A 21,848-nucleotide genomic window follows, 5' to 3' on the forward strand; every position below is an offset into this window, starting at 1 on the left:
GTGTGTGTCTGACCGGCTCTGTGTTCTGTGTCTCCAGAGCTGTCCACATGCCTGCTGTGTGTGTGTCTGACCGGCTCTGTGTACTGTGTCTCCAGAGCTGCCCACATGCCTGCTGTGTGTGTGTCTGACCGGCTCTGTACTGTGTCTCCAGAGCTGTCCACATGCCTGCTGTGTGTGTGTCTGACCGGCTCTGTGTACTGTGTCTCCAGAGCTGTCCACATGCCTGCTGTGTGTGTGTCTGACCGGCTCTGTGTTCTGTGTCTCCAGAGCTGCCCACATGCCTGCTGTGTGTGTGTCTGACCGGCTCTGTGTTCTGTGTCTCCAGAGCTGTCCACATGCCTGCTGTGTGTGTGTCTGACCGGCTCTGTGTACTGTGTCTCCAGAGCTGTCCACATGCCTGCTGTGTGTGTGTCTGACCGGCTCTGTGTACTGTGTCTCCAGAGCTGCCCACATGCCTGCTGTGTGTGTGTCTGACCGGCTCTGTGTTCTGTGTCTCCAGAGCTGTCCACATGCCTGCTGTGTGTGTGTCTGACCGGCTCTGTGTACTGTGTCTCCAGAGCTGCCCACATGCCTGCTGTGTGTGTGTCTGACCGGCTCTGTGTACTGTGTCTCCAGAGCTGTCCACATGCCTGCTGTGTGTGTGTCTGACCGGCTCTGTGTACTGTGTCTCCAGAGCTGTCCACATGCCTGCTGTGTGTGTGTCTGACCGGCTCTGTGTTCTGTGTCTCCAGAGCTGCCCACATGCCTGCTGTGTGTGTGTCTGACCGGCTCTGTGTTCTGTGTCTCCAGAGCTGTCCACATGCCTGCTGTGTGTGTGTCTGACCGGCTCTGTGTTCTGTGTCTCCAGAGCTGTCCACATGCCTGCTGTGTGTGTGTCTGACCGGCTCTGTGTACTGTGTCTCCAGAGCTGCCCACATGCCTGCTGTGTGTGTGTCTGACCGGCTCTGTGTACTGTGTCTCCAGAGCTGCCCACATGCCTGCTGTGTGTGTGTCTGACCGGCTCTGTGTTCTGTGAGGAAGTTGTTCCTGAGATGCCTGCTGTGTGTGTGTCTGACCGGCTCTGTGTTCTGTGAGGAAGTTGTTCCTGAGATGCCTGCTGTGTGTGTGTCTGACCGGCTCTGTGTTCTGTGAGGAAGTTGTTCCTGAGATGCCTGCTGTGTGTGTGTCTGACCGGCTCTGTGTTCTGTGTCTCCAGAGCTGCCCACATGCCTGCTGTGTGTGTGTCTGACCGGCTCTGTGTTCTGGGAGGAAGTTGTTCCTGAGATGCCTGCTGTGTGTGTGTCTGACCGGCTCTGTGTTCTGTGAGGAAGTTGTTCCTGAGATGCCTGCTGTGTGTGTGTCTGACCGGCTCTGTGTTCTGTGAGGAAGTTGTTCCTGAGATGCCTGCTGTGTGTGTGTCTGACCGGCTCTGTGTTCTGGGAGGAAGTTGTTCCTGAGATGCCTGCTGTGTGTGTGTCTGACCGGCTCTGTGTTCTGTGAGGAAGTTGTTCCTGAGATGCCTGCTGTGTGTGTGTCTGACCGGCTCTGTGTTCTGGGAGGAAGTTGTTCCTGAGATGCCTGCTGTGTGTGTGTCTGACCGGCTCTGTGTTCTGGGAGGAAGTTGTTCCTGAGATGCCTGCTGTGTGTGTGTCTGACCGGCTCTGTGTTCTGTGTCTCCAGAGCTGCCCACATGCCTGCTGTGTGTGTGTCTGACCGGCTCTGTGTTCTGTGAGGAAGTTGTTCCTGAGATGCCTGCTGTGTGTGTGTCTGACCGGCTCTGTGTTCTGGGAGGAAGTTGTTCCTGAGATGCCTGCTGTGTGTGTGTCTGACCGGCTCTGTGTTCTGGGAGGAAGTTGTTCCTGAGATGCCTGCTGTGTGTGTGTCTGACCGGCTCTGTGTTCTGGGAGGAAGTTGTTCCTGAGATGCCTGCTGTGTGTGTGTCTGACCGGCTCTGTGTTCTGGGAGGAAGTTGTTCCTGAGATGCCTGCTGTGTGTGTGTCTGACCGGCTCTGTGTTCTGGGAGGAAGTTGTTCCTGAGATGCCTGCTGTGTGTGTGTCTGACCGGCTCTGTGTTCTGGGAGGAAGTTGTTCCTGAGATGCCTGCTGTGTGTGTGTCTGACCGGCTCTGTGTTCTGTGAGGAAGTTGTTCCTGAGATGCCTGCTGTGTGTGTCTGACCGGCTCTGTGTTCTGGGAGGAAGTTGTTCCTGAGATGCCTGCTGTGTGTGTGTCTGACCGGCTCTGTGTTCTGTGAGGAAGTTGTTCCTGAGATGCCTGCTGTGTGTGTGTCTGACCGGCTCTGTGTTCTGGGAGGAAGTTGTTCCTGAGATGCCTGCTGTGTGTGTGTCTGACCGGCTCTGTGTTCTGTGAGGAAGTTGTTCCTGAGATGCCTGCTGTGTGTGTGTCTGACCGGCTCTGTGTTCTGGGAGGAAGTTGTTCCTGAGATGCCTGCTGTGTGTGTGTCTGACCGGCTCTGTGTTCTGTGAGGAAGTTGTTCCTGAGATGCCTGCTGTGTGTGTGTCTGACCGGCTCTGTGTTCTGGGAGGAAGTTGTTCCTGAGATGCCTGCTGTGTGTGTGTCTGACCGGCTCTGTGTTCTGGGAGGAAGTTGTTCCTGAGATGCCTGCTGTGTGTGTGTCTGACCGGCTCTGTGTTCTGGGAGGAAGTTGTTCCTGAGATGCCTGCTGTGTGTGTGTCTGACCGGCTCTGTGTTCTGGGAGGAAGTTGTTCCTGAGATGCCTGCTGTGTGTGTGTCTGACCGGCTCTGTGTTCTGGGAGGAAGTTGTTCAGTACCTTTATGATATTTACCTGATTGAGATATTCCTTTTTATTTGTGCACCTTCGCTTTTGGGTCTCCTTCGTGCTCAGTGTTTTAGGTACATTCTGACCATATTATGTCTTTTCATGTCAAGTAATCGATGCCTTAAGTTGACTGGAGAACATTTTTTGTTAGATAAAAGATTATTTTTTTAAATATATTTTTTTGCACCATATCCCTGGATCTCATTGAATGTTTTGGCCGTTCGGCTTTTGGGAACTTCAAATGTGGACTGTATGTGTCACGCGGATAGATGCCCACACGGACCCTCCGCTATAGTGTCAGGTTTGCGTCCGGAGTCCGCGCCATTGGGGGGGTACTGTCACACCATGACCGTAGAGATCTTTTTATTCTCTCTCGGTTGGTCAGGGTTTGACTTGGGTGGGAAACTCTATGTTCTTTGGTTCTATGTTTTGGCCGGGTATGGTTCTCAATCAGGGACAGCTGTCTATCGTTGTCTCTGATTGGTTAGGTCAGGGTGTGATGTGGGGTGGGCATTCTATGTTTTGTATTTCTATGTTTTGGCCGGGTATGGTTCTCAATCAGGGACAGCTGTCTATCGTTGTCTCTGATTGGTTAGGTCAGGGTGTGATGTGGGGTGGGCATTCTATGTTTTGTATTTCTATGTTTTGGCCGGGTATGGTTCTCAATCAGGGACAGCTGTCTATCGTTGTCTCTGATTGGTTAGGTCAGGGTGTGATGTCATACTTAGGCAGCCTTTTTTCCTTTTGTATTTGTGGGTAGTTGTCTTTGTTAGTGGCATTATAGCCTAAGTCATCTTCACGGTCGTTTCCTTGTTCCGTGTTGGCGACATTTATCAATGAAAGAAATGTACGCTCACCATGCTGCACCTCTGTCCGGTCATTTCCATGACGACAGCGATCGTGACAGTATGTGTCCTAAATGACCCCTCTTCATGCTTGGGCAGTGGCTATGGTGAGTTGGTAAGGAAGTCATCCCTCTCTCCATCCCTCGCTCCCCCACTCCTCTCTTCCATACCTCTCTCTTCCATCTCTCTCTCCCCCACTCCTCTCTTCCATCTCTCTCTCCCCCACTCCTCTCTTCCATACCTCTCTCCCCCACTCCTCTCTTCCCTACCTCTCTCCCCCACTCCTCTCTTCCATCTCTCTCTCCCCCACTCCTCTCTTCCATACCTCTCTCCCCCACTCCTCTCTTCCATACCTCTCTCCCCCACTCCTCTCTTCCATCTTTCTCTCCCCCACTCCTCTCTTCCATACCTCTCTCTTCCATACCTCTCTCTTCCATCTCTCTCTCCCCCACTCCTCTCTTCCATACCTCTCTCTCCCATCTCTCTCTCCCCCACTCCTCTCTTCCATACCTCTCTCTCCCATCTCTCTCTCCCCCACTCCTCTCTTCCATACCTCTCTCCCCCACTCCTCTCTTCCATACCTCTCTCTCCCCCACTCCTCTCTTCCATACCTCTCTCTCCCCCACTCCTCTCTTCCATATCTCTCTCTTCCATACCTCTCTCTTCCATCTCTCTCTCCCCCACTCCTTTCTTCCATACCTCTCTCTTCTATCTCTCTCTTCCATCTCTCTCTCCCATCTCTCTCCCCCACTCCTCTCTTCCATACCTCTCTCTTCCATACCTCTCTCTTCCATCCCTCTCTCCCCCACTCCTCCCTCAGTCTCCACTTCTCCTATCCACTCCTCTCGCTCTCCTCCACTACTCTCACCATCCTCCACTCCTCCCTCCATCTCTCTCTCCTCCTGACTCCCTTCTGTAGCTTTGATCTCCTGGCTCTGGAAAAGCAGTTCTTATACCTCACTGTACATTGAGATACAGGGAGAGGGAGTACATGGGGAGGTGGTGGAGAGGAGAGGTAGAAGAGAGAAGAAGGGGGGCCGTGGAGGGGCAGTGAAGGGGAGGAGAGGAAGTGTTGGGGAGGAGAGGAAGAGGCGATGGAGGGGAGGAGGACTGGAGAGGACAGGAGGAGGAGTGGAGAGGAGAGGAGAGGGGAGGAGAGGAAGCGTTGGAGAGGAGGAGGTGGAGGAGGGGAGGAGGACTGGAGAGGACAGGAGGAGGACTGAAGAGGAGAGGAGGAGGACTAGAGAGGAGAGGAGGAGGACTGAAGAGGAGAGGAGGAGGACTAGAGAGGAGAGGAGGAGGACTGAAGAGGAGAGGAGGAGGACTAGAGAGGAGAGGAGGAGGAGAGGAGGAGGAGAGGAGAGGGGAAGAGAGGAGAGGAGGAGGTGGAGGAGGGGAGGAGGCGGATGGGAGGCTAGGGAGTGTTGGGCAGGAGGAGGCGATGGAGAGGAGAGGAGGGGGAGTGGAGAGGAGGGGGAGTGGAGAGGAGAGGAGGAGGAGTGGAGAGGAGGAGGCAGAGGAGGGGAGGAGGCGGATGGGAGGATAGGAAGTGTTGGAGAGGAGGGGAAGAGGCGATGGAGGGGAGAGGAGGAGGACTGGAGAGTAGAGGAGGAGGACTGAAGAGGAGAGGAGGAGGACTAGAGAGGAGAGGAGGAGGAGTGGAGAGGAGAGGAGGAGGTGGATGGGAGGCTATGGAGTGTTGGGCAGGAGGAGGCGATGGAGAGGAGAGGAGGGGGAGTGGAGACGAGGGGGAGTGGAGAGGAGAGGAGGGGGAGTGGAGGAGGGGGGGGAGGGGGAGAAGAGGTGGTGACCTAATGATGATGTAGATTTTAATACATGCTTCATATTTTATTAACTAGCTCACTATTTTCTCTCTCTGCTGCTAATATTCATAATTCTATTATATTGGGATGGAGTCAGAGAGGAGAAGAAGGGAGAGGAAAGATAAGGAAGCGAGAGGATAAAGGAGAGGAGAGGACAGGAGAGAGGAGAGGAGGAGAGGACAGCAGAGAGCAGGGGAGAGGACAAGAGAGGAGAGAGGAGGGGAGGAGAGGACAGCAGAGAGCAGGGGAGAGGACAGCAGAGAGGGGAGGAGAGGACAGGACAGAGGACAGCAGAGAGGAGAGGACAGCAGAGAGGAGGAGAGAGGACAGCAGAGAGGAGGGGAGAGGACAGCAGAGAGGAGGGGAGAGGACAGGAGAGAGGAGGGGAGAGGACATCACTTCTACATCACTTTGTTGAAGGACATGGTGTCTACATCACTTTGTTGAAGGACATGGTGTCTACATCACTTTGTTGAAGGACATGGTGTCTATGTCCCTTTGTTGAAGGACATGGTGTCTACATCACTTTGTTGAAGGACATGGTGTCTACATCACTTTGTTGAAGGACATGGTGTCTACATCACTTTGTTGAAGGACATGGTGTCTATGTCCCTTTGTTGAAGGACATGGTGTCTACATCACTTTGTTGAAGGACATGGTGTCTACATCACTTTGTTGAAGGACATGGTGTCTACATCACTTTGTTGAAGGACATGGTGTCTACATCACTTTGTTGAAGGACATGGTGTCTACATCACTTTGTTGAAGGACATGGTGTCTACATCACTTTGTTGAAGGACATGGTGTCTACATCACTTTGTTGAAGGACATGGTGTCTATGTCCCTTTGTTGAAGGACATGGTGTCTACATCACTTTGTTGAAGGACATGGTGTCTACATCACTTTGTTGAAGGACATGGTGTCTACATCACTTTGTTGAAGGACATGGTGTCTACATAATATGCCATTTAGCTGACGCTTTTATCCAAAGCGACTTACAGTCATGTGTGCATACATTCTACGTATGGGTGGTCCCGGGAATCGAACCCACTACCCTGGCGTTACAAGCGCCATGCTCTACCAACTGAGCTACAGAAGGACCACTTTGTTGAAGGACATGGTGTCTACATCACTTTGTTGAAGGACATAGTGTCTACGTCCCTTTTCCAATTATATTGTAGGTCCCATAAGGCTCTGGTCAAAAGGGTCTAAATAGGAATGAAATTCAGTTTGGGACTTGAGACAGTGAGTAAATGATGCTGTTAGAAGGTATTGAAACACACACACACACACACACACACACACACACACACACACACACACACACACACACACACACACACACACACACACACACACACACACAGACACACACACACACACACACACACACAGACACACACACACACACACACACACACACACACACACACACACACACACACACACACACACACACACACACACACACACACACACACACACACACACACACACACACACACAGCTGTGACGAAGGGCATCAGTTGCTGTGTGTGTGGATGGGGAGGGAATGATTCATGTGATGCAATGCAGAAACACACTGGTCTATTAAAATAACGGCTTACTTAGAGAGGTTCTACAATACTGCCTATAGAGAGGAGGAAGAGCCCAATATGTTCAGTTTCTACACACCTATGGAGCCCAAAGTAGTGCACTTTATAGGGAAGTGGTATATAAATCTTATGCTAGGAGGGCTGGAGTACTGTCGGTAGTACAGAGACACTGAGACCAGGACACAACGTAGTTACTAAGAGACCCGTGGCGGAACGGAGTGCTCAGGTTGGGATGTAGGGTTTGAGCATAGGCTGAAGGGAAGGGAGGGGCAGTTTCTCTTGACGCTCCGTAGGCAAGTACCATGGTCTTGAAGATGATGCAATCTTCGATTGGGAGCCAGTGGATTGTGAGGAAGAGTGGGGTCACATAGGATTCTGGATAAATTGCAGGGGTTGTATGGGACAAGCGGGGAGCCCAGCCAACAGAGAGTTGCAGTAGTCCAGATGGGAGATGACAAGTGCCTGGATTAGAACCTGCTCCACTTCCTGTGTGAGGAAAGGTCGTACTCTACGGATGTTCCTCTTCCTGTGTGAGGTAGGGTCGTACTCTTCGGATGTTCCTCTTCCTGTGTGAGGTAGGGTCGTACTCTATGGATGTTCCTCTTCCTGTGTGAGGTAGGGTCGTACTCTACTGATGTTCCTCTTCCTGTGTGAAGGAGGGTCGTACTCTACGGATGTTCCTCTTCCTGTGTGAGGTAGGGTCGTACTCTACGGATGTTCCTCTTCCTGTGTGAGGTAGGGTCGTACTCTACTGATGTTCCTCTTCCTGTGTGAGGTAGGGTCGTACTCTACGGATGTTCCTCTTCCTGTGTGAGGTAGGGTCGTACTCTACAGATGTTCCTCTTCCTGTGTGAGGTAGGGTCGTACTCTACAGATGTTCCTCTTCCTGTGTGAGGTAGGGTCACTTCCTGTGTGAGGTAGGGTCGTACTCTACAGATGTTCCTCTTCCTGTGTGAGGTAGGGTCGTACTCTACAGATGTTCCTCTTCCTGTGTGAGGTAGGGTCGTACTCTACAGATGTTCCTCTTCCTGTGTGAGGTAGGGTCGTACTCTACACTATGCAGTATATTACAGTATATTACACTATGCTATAGTACAGTATATTACAGTATAGTACACTATGCTATAGTACAGGGGCGGCAGCGTAGCCTAGTGGTTAGAGCGTTGGACTAGTAACCGGAAGGTTGCGAGTTCAAACCCCCGAGCTGACAAGGTACAAATCTGCCGTTCTGCCCCTGAACAGGCAGAACGCTGTTCTGAACCCACTGTTCCCAGGCCGTCATTGAAAATAAGAATTTGTTCTTAACTGACTTGCCTGGTTAAATAAAGGTAAAAATATATATATTACACTATAGTACAGTATAGCACTATAGTACAGTAGACACCTCAACCTATCAATATGGCCTGTATAATGCAGTTAGCCTGTGGTTGCAGCAGGCAGGGGAATCAATGCTAAAGCACTTTGTTGCAAATCCCTGTTCACCTGCTGTACTGTAGATAGGATTTAGACTACTGCTGATGTAGATGCTGCTCCCTCTCCTTTCAGTGGTTTATTGGTCCTATCTAATAAAGCATTTGTAGTAAATATTGAATGAAATCCATTCCATGTTTAGAGTAGCAGACGCTTGTGTTTTGTTATGGATCTGTAGTTACTGTTGTTGGTTCCCCAGGGACCCACCCAGCCTGTCTCTCCCTTCCATCACTCAGACACCAGGATGTGAGCAGAGTCAGAGCTCATTCTAAATCACATCCTACTATTTTTCACGATACATGTTTGAACTTTTATTTATTCAGGGTAGCCCAATTTGAGACCAGGGCCTCATTCCCAGTCGTGCCCTGAGTACAAACATTTTGTCACAACAGGAAGAAGAATTTACATCAAAACCAAACAAGAAGAATACAATTAACCACCAGGCACAAACCTCAACAATAAACCACTGACTGATGAGCATGACCTTATTTCTATTACAGCATATTGGATGACTGTCATTCATATTTTTTATTTAAAAATATATTGGAGTAAGATCATTTATTTATTTCAGGATATGTATTCCAAGTATGTCCACATCACCGTCAGACCATTTTATTGGTACACTACACGGTAATGTGAAATGTGTATTTTTCCAGTGATCCAGTACGTAATATAGTAGGCACTTATAATTTGGTTGTAAATCCAGAGAGTTGAGGCTGTGGAGCGATTCAGATTGTGGATCATAAGAAAACATGAATCCACAGCGTACACCTTTGTTTTTAAGTCCTGTATTTCCTAATCCTATTATTATATTATTGTTGGATCTGATTTTAATAGCTACCTTTTTTAATGGAAAAAATTTATATATATGCCGATAGAGGACAACCTTGTTTACTCCTCTTGACGGTTTAAAGGGCGTCCCACTAGCGGGACAACTTCCGGTGAAACGAGAGGGCGCGCAATTCAAATAAAATAATCATTAAAATTATGTATATTAAACATTTAGGTACATACAAGTGTTTTATATCGGTTGAAAGCTTAAATTCTTGTACATCTAACTGCACTGTCTGATTTACAGTAGCTATTACAGCCAAAACATGCCATGTGATTGTTTCAGGATGGCGCCCCACATCAAAATATTTTTCCACCGGCACAAGTTTCATAAATTCACAAATAGCAATAAAATATCCACTTACTTTATGAAAATGTATTAGAAAATCTTCCCCTGAATAGTCTCCCTAAGGTCCCAGCTATAACATATGTTTCAATAGATAGAGACCCTCCAAGATAACAGTGTTTCATCCTAAGGTCCCAGCTATAACATGTGTTTCAATAGATAGAGACCCTCCAAGATAACAGTGTTTCATCCTAAGGTCCCAGCTATAACATGTGTTTCAATAGATAGAGACCCTCCAAGATAACAGTGTTTCACCCTAAGGTCCCAGCTATAACATGTGTTTCAATAGATAGAGACCCTCCAAGATAACAGTGTTTCACCCTAAGGTCCCAGCTATAACATGTGTTTCAATAGATAGAGACTCTCCAAGACAATAGTGTTTCATCCTAAGGTCCCAGCTATAACATGTGTTTCAATAGATAGAGACCCTCCAAGATAACAGTGTTTCATCCTAAGGTCCCAGCTATAACATGTAGTGTTGTTTTGTTCTATAAAATTGTTTATATCCCAAAAAGTCAGTTTAGTTGGCGCCATCGATTTGAGTAATCCAATCGTTCAACATGCAGAGAAAAGATTCCAAAAATCTACCCCTAAACTCCTCAGATCCCCTAAAATGTAATCAAACTATAATATTTCTTACGGAAAGAAGTATGTTCAATAGGAAAACGATTTTAGCAGCTGCGTCTTGTCTATATTGCGCACCCAAACATGAATTTCCAAGACATTGTCCCTGTACTAAAACTGATATTTCTTATTTGTTTTGGAAGTTACAAGCCTGAAACCTTGAACATAGACTGCTGACACCCTGTGGAAGCCATAGGAATTGCATCCTGGGAGCTAGAATTCAGTATGGACCACAGAGACAGATATGATTCCCAGAATATTGATTGGTCATTATAGAGCCTGTCGCGGAAGAGATTCTACATGTTCCTATTACAGATTACAAGGTCTCTCTCTCTTTCTCTCTCTGTACCTCTCTCAATTCAATTTAATTCAAGGGGCTTTATTGGCATAGGAAACGTGTTAACATTGCCAAAGCAGGTGAGGTATCTCTGTCTCTCTCTCTCTCTCTGTCTCTCTCTCTCTCTCTCTCTCTCTCTCTCTCTCTCTCTCTCTCTCTCTCTCTCTCTCTCTCTCTCTCTCTCTCTCTCTCTCTCTCTCTCTCTCTCTCTCTCTCTCAATTAAATTAGATTCAATTAGCTTTATTTGCATGACTAAACAATGTACATATGAGACCGACCGGCTCGATTTGGTCTTATGTAGCAAATTGTATTTTTATTTTTACATTGGAAAAAAGTATGGACTCAGAGATGTCATTGTATGTCATACACTAACTACAGTTGTGGAACAATGGGAAAGTAATTCTGCTTTGAAAGTTGATAACCTTGTAACCCCACTTTTGAGAAAATGTCCCTGGAAAGTTTTGGTACCTACTGGAGAGCTCTTCTTTGTCTACACCCATTCATCATCGTTTACACCCTCTTAAGCCTTAGCCCCACCCATCTCTTGAATACAGTAGTGTACTAAACAACCAAAGATTTCGACACTAAAGGCTAGTTTATGCTACGTCTATCGACATGTCTGCATAAAATTGTCGCAGTGACATCATGAAAACATTCTATTGTCGCCCAACATAAAACTTGTTGTTGTTGTTATGAAAAGTAATGAGACAAATGCTGTGTGACATCAGCAGCCCGGTGGTCCAAAATAACATAAGTGTTGTATTTTAACACCAATAATCCCAATCTGTTTAAACATGAATTTATTCCAATCTAGCAAACCAGGTAACTAAAAGCAACTTTCTAAGCAATGTTTTGGTTCGTTTCTAGCTTGTTAGCTAGCCAGCTAACTTTAAGTTAACTTTAAATTAGCTTGCTAGCCAGTTCAAATAATGACATATAGCTGACAACGTCTTTAGTGAACTTGAATGAATTATTTCAGGAAAATAAATTCACAACAAGATCATTAGCTAAAAGTTAGCCGCAAGCTAATTACAGAAAATAGTTTACGTTTGTGAGTGTGACGAAGTAAAAGCAGGGCGTTCTACCAGAGAATTTTCGAACTTGGACACTCGTTCGCCTAACGTTATCCTATATCCTATATCCTTTATCTAGTCCTATACGTTGTTCTTCACATTACCGTCTCTGGTAAACACACACTATATCAAATAACATCTAAATGTATCTGTCACATGCACAGGATACAGAAAGTGTAAACAATATAGTGAAAGGTTACTTACATGGTAGAGTCTTTTGTTTAGACAAAAATATATCTATCTTAACAATGAATCATAATCCCAACTCAAAACATTACTACCCTGCATGAATCTGAAGGTAGCTATAACTAACTAACTAGGTTCAATGTTAGCTCCCTAGCTAACATTAGGCTATAACTAGCAATGCAAATGGCTCTGATTGGACAATAACGATAAGGTTGGTTGGTCTGTCTTACTCATCTTATGTCAGGCAGCAATGTAGTGCGCTGCCAACCCACAGCTCTCTGCGTCTTCCCCCAACAGGATGGGTAGCCTATTCTCATCAGAAAGGTCTTTGAAACCTTGAATAATGCTTTTAAATTTGAGGAAATGACAATCTAATTGTTTTATATTTAAAAAAAACATTTGATCAGAAAATGCAGCTATGTCTCAGTTTCTGCTGTGGAGCAGTGGTTGCACAACCGTTCCTCTACAGGGAACCAGGCTTCTCAATGGCAAGGCTGTGCTCACTGAGCCTGTAAATTTGTCAAGGTTTTTCTAAGGTTTTGAACAGTAACCATGGTCAAATAGTTAGCCATGGTGTACTATCAATTTAGGGCCAGATAGCACTGCATTTTGCTTTGTGCTTGTGTTTCCCAAAAGGTAATGTCGTTTTGTTTTGACTGTGTTGTAATTTGGTTTATTCGGATTGATTCAATGTTCTAGTCTACTAGCTGGATGGGGGGAGTCTTTTCTTTGCTCAGCTCTTGGTATTGCAGGGCATGGTAATGATATGAGAGGGGGCCACTGTATTTTAGATGTTTCCAAAACTGAATTGCTATTTTTTGAGTTTTCATTATTAGTGGTTATTGGCCTAATTATGTCCTGCATGTCAAAGCTCAGGAGAAGACCCAGATGCAGACAGTTTCACCTTTATTTAACCAGGTAGGCTAGTTTATTTAACCAGGTAGGCTAGTTGAGAACAAGTTCTCATTTGCAACTGCGACCTGGCCAAGATAAAGCAAAGCAGTTCGACACATACAACAACACAGAGTTACACATGGAATAAACAAACATACAGTCAATAATACAGTAGAAAGTATCTATATACAGTGTGAGCATATGTGGTAAGAGTAAGGAGGTAAGGCAATAAATAGGCCATGGTGGCAAAATAATTACAATTTAACAATTAAACACTGGAATGATACATGTGCAGAAGATGAATGTGCGATACCACTGGGTACTACTACTACCAGAGCAACAACAACAAAAAAATAACAATATGGGGATGATGTAGTTGGATGGGCTATTTACAGATGGGCTATGTACAGGTGCAATGATCGGTAAGCAGCTCTGACAGCTGATGCTTGAAGTTAGTGAGGGAGACATAAGACTCCAGCTTCAGTGATTTTTGCAGTTCGTTCCAGTCATTTGCAGCAGAGAACTGGAAGTAAAGGCGGCCAAAGAAGGAGTTGGCTTTGGGGATGACCAGTAAAATATATCTGCTGGAGCGCGTGCTAAGGGCGGGTGCTGCTATGGTGACCAGTGAGCTGAGATAAATCAAATCAAATCAAATGTATTTATATAGCCCTTCGTACATCAGCTGATATCTTAAAGTGCTGTACAGAAACCCAGCCTAAAACCCCAAACAGCAAGCAATGCAGGTGTAGAAGCATAAGATAAGGCATAAGATAAGCATAAGATAAGGCTGGGTTTTACCTAGCAAAGACTTTTATAGATGACCTAGAGCCAGTGGGTTTGGCGACGAATATGAAGCGAGGGTCAGGCAACGAAAGCATACAGGTTGCAGTGGTGGGTAGTATATGGAGCTTTGGTGACAAAATGGATGGCACTGTGATAGACTGCATACAATTTGCTGAGAAGTGTGTTGGAGGCTATTTTGTAAATGACATCGCCCAAGTCAAGGATCGGTAGGATAGTCAGTTTTACGAGGGTGTGTTTGGCAGCATGAGTGAAGGCTGCCTTGTTGCGATTCTAGATTTAATTTTGGATTGGAGATGCTTAATGTGAGTCTGGAAGGAGAGTTTACAGTCTAAGCAGACCCCTAGGTATTTGTAGTTGTCCACATATTCACAGTTACCAGCCCTTTCAAGCTTAACATCCTTATCATTTATCGCCCTCCAGGTTCCCTCGGAGAGTTCATCAATGAGCTTGATGCCTTGATAAGCTCCTTTCCTGAGGACGGCTCACCTCTCACAGTTCTGGGCGACTTTAACCTCCCCACGTCTACCTTTGACTCATTCCTCTCTGCCTCCTTCTTTCCACTCCTCTCCTCTTTTGACCTCACCCTCTCACCTTCCCCCCCTACTCACAAGGCAGGCAATACGCTTGACCTCATCTTTACTAGATGCTGTTCTTCCACTAACCTCATTGCAACTCCCCTCCAAGTCTCCGACCACTACCTTGTATCCTTTTCCCTCTCGCTCTCATCCAACACTTCCCACACTGCCCCTACTCGGATGGTATCGCGCCGTCCCAACCTTCGCTCTCTCTCCCCCGCTACTCTCTCCTCTTCCATCCTATCTTCTCTTCCCTCTGCTCAAACTTTCTCCAACCTATCTCCTGATTCTGCCTCCTCAACCCTCCTCTCCTCCCTTACTGCATCCTTTGACTCCCTATGTCCCCTATCCTCCAGGCCGGCTCGGTCCTCCCCTCCCGCTCCGTGGCTCGACGACTCATTGCGAGCTCACAGAACAGGGCTCCGGGCAGCCGAGCGGAAATGGAGGAAAACTCGCCTCCCTGCGGACCTGGCATCCTTTCACTCCCTCCTCTCTACATTTTCCTCCTCTGTCTCTGCTGCTAAAGCCACTTTCTACCATTCTAAATTCCAAGCATCTGCCTCTAACCCTAGGAAGCTCTTTGCCACCTTCTCCTCCCTCCTGAATCCTCCCCCCTCCCTCCTCCCTCTCTGCAGATGACTTCGTCAACCATTTTGAAAAGAAGGTCGATGACATCCGATCCTCGTTTGCTAAGTCAAACGACACCGCTGGTTCTGCTCACACTCCCCTACCCTATGCTCTGACCTCTTTCTCCTCTCTCTCCAGATGAAATCTCGCGTCTTGTGACGGCCGCCGCCCAACAACCTGCCCGCTTGACCCTATCCCCTCCTCTCTTCTCCAGACCATTTCCGGAGACCTTCTCCCTTACCTCACCTCGCTCATCAACTCATCCCTGACCGCTGGCTACGTCCCTCCCGTCTTCAAGAGAGCGAGAGTTGCACCCCTTCTGAAAAACCTACACTCGATCCCTCCGATGTCAACAACTACAGACCAGTATCCCTTCTCTCTTTTCTCTCCAAAACTCTTGAGCGTGCCGTCCTTGGCCAGCTCTACCGCTATCTCTCTCAGAATGACCTTCTTGATCCAAATCAGTCAGGTTTCAAGACTAGTCATTCAACTGAGACTGCTCTTCTCTGTATCACGGAGCGCTCCGCACTGCTAAAGCTAACTCTCTCTCCTCTGCTCTCATCCTTCTAGACCTATCGGCTGCCTTCGATACTGTGAACCATCAGATCCTCCTCTCCACCCTCTCCGAGTTGGGCATCTCTGGCGCGGCCCACGCTTGGATTGCGTCCTACCTGACAGGTCGCTCCTACCAGGTGGCGTGGCGAGAATCTGTCTCCTCACCACGCGCTCTCACCACTGGTGTCCCCCAGGGCTCTGTTCTAGGCCCTCTCTTATTCTCGCTATACACCAAGTCACTTGGCTCTGTCATAACCTCACATGGTCTCTCCTATCATTGCTATGCAGACGACACACAATTAATCTTCTCCTTTCCCCCTTCTGATGACCAGGTGGCGAATCGCATCTCTGCATGTCTGGCAGACATATCAGTGTGGATGACGGATCACCACCTCAAGCTGAACCTCAGCAAGACGGAGCTCCTCTTCCTCCCGGGGAAGGACTGCCCGTTCCATGATCTCGCCATCACGGTTGACAACTCCATTGTGTCCTCCTCCCAGAGCGCTAAGAACCTTGGCGTGATCCTGGACAACACCCTGACGTTCTCAACTAACATCAAGGCGGTGTCCCGTTCCTGTAGGTTCATGCTCTACAACATCCGCAGAGTACGACCCTGCCTCACACAGGAAGCGGCGCAGGTCCTAATCCAGGCACTTGTCATCTCCGTCTTGATTACTGCAACTCGCTGTTGGCTGGGCTCCCTGCCTGTGCCATTAAACCCTACAACTCATCCAGAACGCCGCAGCCCGTCTGGTGTTCAACCTTCCCAAGTTCTCTCACGTCACCCCGCTCCTCCGCTCTCTCCACTGGCTTCCAGTTGAAGCTCGCATCCGCTACAAGACCATGGTGCTCGCCACGGAGCTGTGAGGGGAACGGCACCTCAGTACCTCCAGGCTCTGATCAGGCCCTACACCCAAACAAGGGCACTGCGTTCATCCACCTCTGGCCTGCTCGCCTCCCTACCACTGAGGAAGTACAGTTCCCGCTCAGCCCAGTCAAAACTGTTCGCTGCTCTGGCCCCCAATGGTGGAACAAACTCCCTCACGACGCCAGGACAGCGGAGTCAATCACCACCTTCCGGAGACACCTGAAACCCCACCTCTTCAAGGAATACCTAGGATAGGGTAAGTAAGGGTAAGTAATCCTTCTCACCCCCCTTCTCCCCCAACAAGATTTAGATGCAAGTGGCTGTTCCACTGGTGGTCATAAGGTGTATGCACCAATTTGTAAGTCGCTCTGGATAAGAGCGTCTGCTAAATGACTTAAATGTAATGTAAATGTATTCTAAGTCAGAACCGTCCAGAGTAGTGATGCTTGACGGGCGGGCGGGTGTGGGCAGCGATCGGTTGAAGAGCATGCATTTAGTTTTACTTGCATTTAACAGCAGTTGGAGGCCATGGAAGGAGTGGTGTATGGCATTAAAGCGCATCTGAAGGTGTGTTAACACAGTGTCCAAAGAAGGGCCAGAAGTATACAGAATGGTGTCGTCTGCGTAGAGGTGTATCAGAGAATCAGAAGCAAGAGTGACATCTTTAATGTATACAGAGTAAAGAATCTGCCCAAGAATTGAAGCCTGTGGTACCCCCATAGAGACTTCCAGAGGTCCGGCCAACACGTGTCTCCGATTTGACACACTGAACTCTATCTGAGAAGTAGTTGGTGAATCAGGCGAGGCATTCATTTGAGAAACCAAGGTTGGTTACTGAGTCTGCTGATAAGAATGCGATGATTGACAGAGTCGAAAGTCTTGGCCAGGTCGAAGAATACGGCTGCACAGTATTGTCTTTTATCGATGGCAGTTATGATATCGTTTAGGACCTTGAGTGTGGCTGAGGTGCACCCATGACCAGCTTGGAAATCAGATTGCATAGCGGAGAAGGTACGATGGGATTCAAAATGGTTGGTGATCTGTTTGTTAATTTGGCTTTCGAAGACTTTAGAAAGGTAGGGTAGGATATAGGTGTGTAACAGTTTGGGTCTAGAATGTCTCCCCCTTTGAAGAGGGGGATGACCGCGGCAGCTTTCCAATCTAGGGATTTCATACGATAGAAAAGAGAGGTTGAACAGGCTAGTAATAGGGGTTCCAGATTGTAATAGAGTTTGCAACAATTGCGGCAGATCATTTTTAGAAAGATAGGGTCCAGTTTTTCTATCCCAGCTGATTTGTAGGGGTCCAGATTTTCCAGCTCTTTCAGAACATCAGCTTTCTTGATTTGGATGAAGGAGAAATGGAGTAGGCATGGGCAAGTTGCTGTGGGGGGCGCAGAGCTGTTGACCGGGGTTGGGGTAGCCAGGAGGAAAGCATGGCCAGCCGTAGAGAAATGCTTATTGAAATAATCGATTATCGTAGATTTATCGGTGGTGACAGTGTTTCCTAGCCTCAGTGTAGTGGGCAGCTGGGAGGAGGTGCTTTTATTCTCCATGGACTTTACAGTGTCCCAGAACTTTTTGGAGTTAGTGCTACAGGATGCGCATTTCTGTTTGAAAAAGCTAGCCTTTGCTTTCCTAACTGCGTGGGTATATTGTTTCCGAACTTCACTGAAAATGTGCATATCGCGGGGGCTATACGATGCTTATGCAGTATGCCACATGATGTTTTTGTGCTGGTCAAGGGCAGTCAGGTCTGGAGAGAACCAAGGGCTATATCTGTTCTTAGTTCTACATTTTTTGAGGATACCCGGGCCAGGTCGATTAGAAAGGCTTGCTCGCTGAAGTGTTTTAGGGAGCGTTTGACGGTGATGGTGGTCGTTTGACCACGGACCCATTACGGACGCAGTCAATGAAGCAGTGATCGCTGAGATCCAGGTTGAAGACAGCAGAGGTATGTTTACAGATTTAGTGTTATACCTGGTATGTTCCTTGATAATTTGTGTGAGATTGAGGGCATCTAGTTTAGATTGTAGGATGGCCTGGGTGTTAAGCATATCCCAGTTTAGGTCACCTAACAGTAGAAACTCTGAAGATAAATGGGGGGCAATTAATTCACATATGGTGTCCAGGGCACAGCTGGGGGCTGAGGGGGTGTCTATAACAAACGGCAACAGTGAGAGACTTATTTCTGGAAAGGTGGATTTAAAAAAAGTAGAAGCTCGAACTGTTTGGGCATAGACCTGTATAGCATGACAGAACTCTGCAGGCTATCTCTGCAGTAGATTGGGCACAGACCTGTATAGCATGACAGAACTCTGCAGGCTATCTCTGCAGTAGATTGGGCACAGACCTGTATAGCATGACAGAACTCTGCAGGCTATCTCTGCAGTAGTTTGCAACTTCACCCCCTTTGGCAGTTCTATCTTGGAGGAAAATGTTGTAGTTGGGGATGGAAATTTCCGAATTTTTGTTTGCCTTCCTAAACCGGGATTCAGACACGGCTAGGACATCAGGGTTGGCGGAGTGTGTTAAAGCAGTGAATAAAACAAACTTAGGGAGGAGGCTTCTGATGTTAACATGCATGAAACCAAGGCTTTTATGGTTACAGATGTCAACAAATTATAGCGCCTGGGGAATAGGAGTGGAACTGGGGGCTACAGGGTCTGGGTTAACCTCTACATCACCAGAGGAACAGATAAGGGTACTGCTAAAGGCTATAAGAACTGGTTGTCTAGTGCATTGGGGACAGAGAATAAAAGGAGAAGATTTCTGGGTGTGGTAGAATAGATTCAGGGCATAATGTACAGACAAGGGTATAGTAGGATGTGAGTACAGTGGAGGTAAACCTAAGTGTTGAGTGACGATGAGAGGTTTTGTCTCTGGTAGCGTCAGTTAATCCAGGTGAGGTCTTCGCATATGTGTGGGGTGGGACCTAAAAATAGTTTTATAAGGCATTTTGAGCAGGCCTGAGGGCTCTACAGTGAAATGGAACAATAAGAACTAGCAAAGACAGCAGTAGACAAGGCATATTGACATTAGAGAGAGGCATAAAGCAATCACAGGTGTTGCTCAGGAGAGCTATGACAACAACGGGTAAATGGTGATGAATGGGCAGAGCGGGTCAGTTAGGTACATACAGGACCTGAGTTCGAGGCTGGGGCCAACATGTAAACAAAATGAGGTACCGTGTTATTGAAACAGTCCAGGAGGCATCAGCTGTGTAGCCGAGTGATCATAGAGTCCAAAGCTTAAGGCTTGCTGGTGCTTGCTTCGGGACTGTTAGCTAACAGTAGCCAGACGTTTTCAGCTAGCTAACTGCGATGATCCGGTGTAATGATCCAGAGCGGCAGGAATCCGGTGATGTGGTAGAGAGAAGCAGTCCGATATGCTCTGGGTTGATATCGCGCTGTGCAGACTGGTAGGTTTTGTCCGAGCTAAGGCTGGCTGGTGACTGAGAAAAAGGTGAAGACCGCTATCCGTGGCTAACAAAGACTAATAACTAGTTAGCTGGCTTGATCCTGATGGAAGTTCCAGTTATAAGGAATAAAAATTGCAGATCCCTACCACATTGGGTGAGGCGGGTTACAGGAAAGTATATTTCGTTCGTGGATAGAAAGTGAGATTAAGTTATATACGAAAAAGACTGGCTATTTACACGGGATAAGACACGGGATAAGACAAAGACAAATACACACGTCCTACTGCTAATCCATCTTGGGTTTATACGACATTCCGGGTATCCATTTATAAGATAGTCCGGGTATCCATGTGATTAGCTGTTCAGCAGCCTTATGGATTGAGGGTAGAAGCTGTTCAACAATGTTAAGGATTGGGGGTAGAAGCTGTTCAGCAGTCTTTTGGATTGTAACATTGAACTTCTCATGAATTTAACATTGTTCTGCGTTTGCATCAATTTGAACGATGTTGTAGAGGGTTTTTAAACGGGTTGTCCATATGTCCCCATTTTGTATCGCTAATTCCTCTAGTTTGAATTTTCTTTCAGGTTGTGTTTATGGACTCCTCAATTAGTGTCAGCTGCTTGCTGTTGTACTGTGCTTTTCTGGTTCCGAGTGTTACGTTTATAGAGGTTCAAAGTCTCACAGTAATGAAGGTGTAATGTCTTGTCTTGAAGTGTAATTCATCATATTATTTGGGTCTCCATGCTTTTGGTTTGATGTTCTAAGTTTTTTGTTTGTTGTTGAGGTAATTCAAGTAATATGTAGATATAGGTAGAGGTAAAGGGACTATGCATGGATAATTAACAGAGAGGAGCAGCAGCGTATGGGGGCGTATGGGGGGTGGAGTGGGGACAATACAAACAGGTTTGATTGGCTGTTCAACAGTCTTATAGCTTGGGGGGTAGAAGCTGAAGCCTTTTGGACCGAGACTTGGCGATCTGGTACCGCCTGCCGTGCGGTAGCAGAGAAAACATTCTATGACTACAGTAGGGTGGCTGGAGTCTTTGGCCATTTTTGAGGGCCTTCCTCTGACACCGCCTGGTATAGAGGTCCTGGATGGCAGGAAGCTTGGCCCCAGTGATGTGCTGGGCCATTCGCACTACCCTCTAACAGTTCCCTGTTAGTCCTATAGGTGATGCTGGGTTAAATCTGAGCTCTCTTCTCTTCCCTTCCTCTCCTCTCCTCCTCCCTCTCACCTCTCAGTGATGGAGCAGCAGCAGGGGGAGGGTGCTCTGGGGGGTGTGGTCTCGGGGGTGCGGACCCCTCCGGTAAGGATGAACAGTAAACTGGCCAGTCTGGGACGGATCTTTAAACCCTGGAAGTGGAGGAAAAAGAAGCAGCAGAACTCCTCAGGTGACCAAGATGGACACTTGACTTTTATCTAACGGAATGTATGTGTGATGAACCTGCTGATATTGTTCTGTGTGTTTCAGCTGTAGAGAGGAAGGCAGAGGTACTACAGACCCCAGAACAACTGGTTAGGAGGGGCCTGGAGACCCCAGACCAACTGGTTAGGAGGGGCCTGGAGACCGCAGACCAACTGGTTAGGAGGGGCCTGGAGACCCCAGACCAACTGGTTAGGAGGGGCCTGGAGGGGACTGAGCCAGGTATACACACACACACACACACACACACACACACACACACACACACACACACACACACACACACACACACACACACACACACACACACACACACACACACACACACACACACACACACACACACTTCTGTATAACTCCTGTGTCTGTGTGTCTGTGTCTGTGTTTAGAGTGTTGTGAGGCGTGTGGGGGGGTAGAAGACCCTCCCAGCCAATCAGATGCAGAGGAGGAGGAACCTCTGGCTCCCCTGGCAACCACCTCAGAGGACCTGGTCAGCGACGAAGACAACTCCTCTACAGGTACGACCTCTGACCTCCGACCTCTAACCCCTCTACAGGTAGGACAAATGTCACCCCAAATTTTGATTTAGGACTGCAGTGCAGTGTCGGCTGTTTTCATGAACCTCTGCAGTCATATTATGTATGGCATCTTATAAAGGCACAATGATAGGAGATCAGAACCACAGTAAGCCAGCTGATTCATTTCAGATTTACAAGAAAACTTTTAATATCAATAATTTGACAGAGGACTGTGTTGTTGAGGATGATATTG

The 21,848-nt window shown here is 47.6% G+C and overlaps 1 protein-coding gene across 1 annotated transcript in view; it reads left to right on the plus strand.

Moving 5' to 3' along the window:
* The window catches only part of LOC118378495 (phosphatase and actin regulator 3-like), an 81,380-nt gene that overhangs the window by 18,109 nt on the left and 41,423 nt on the right, over nucleotides 1-21,848 (plus strand). Inside the window, exons 2-4 of the mRNA XM_052506617.1 lie at nucleotides 20,896-21,045; nucleotides 21,126-21,299; nucleotides 21,467-21,595. Of these exons, the coding sequence (XP_052362577.1) occupies nucleotides 20,896-21,045; nucleotides 21,126-21,299; nucleotides 21,467-21,595 (453 nt within the window). The remainder of the gene's footprint in view (nucleotides 1-20,895; nucleotides 21,046-21,125; nucleotides 21,300-21,466; nucleotides 21,596-21,848) is intronic.

This window comes from Oncorhynchus keta, unplaced genomic scaffold (genome assembly GCF_023373465.1).
Source record: "Oncorhynchus keta strain PuntledgeMale-10-30-2019 unplaced genomic scaffold, Oket_V2 Un_contig_269_pilon_pilon, whole genome shotgun sequence".
Lineage (NCBI taxonomy): Eukaryota > Metazoa > Chordata > Actinopteri > Salmoniformes > Salmonidae > Oncorhynchus > Oncorhynchus keta.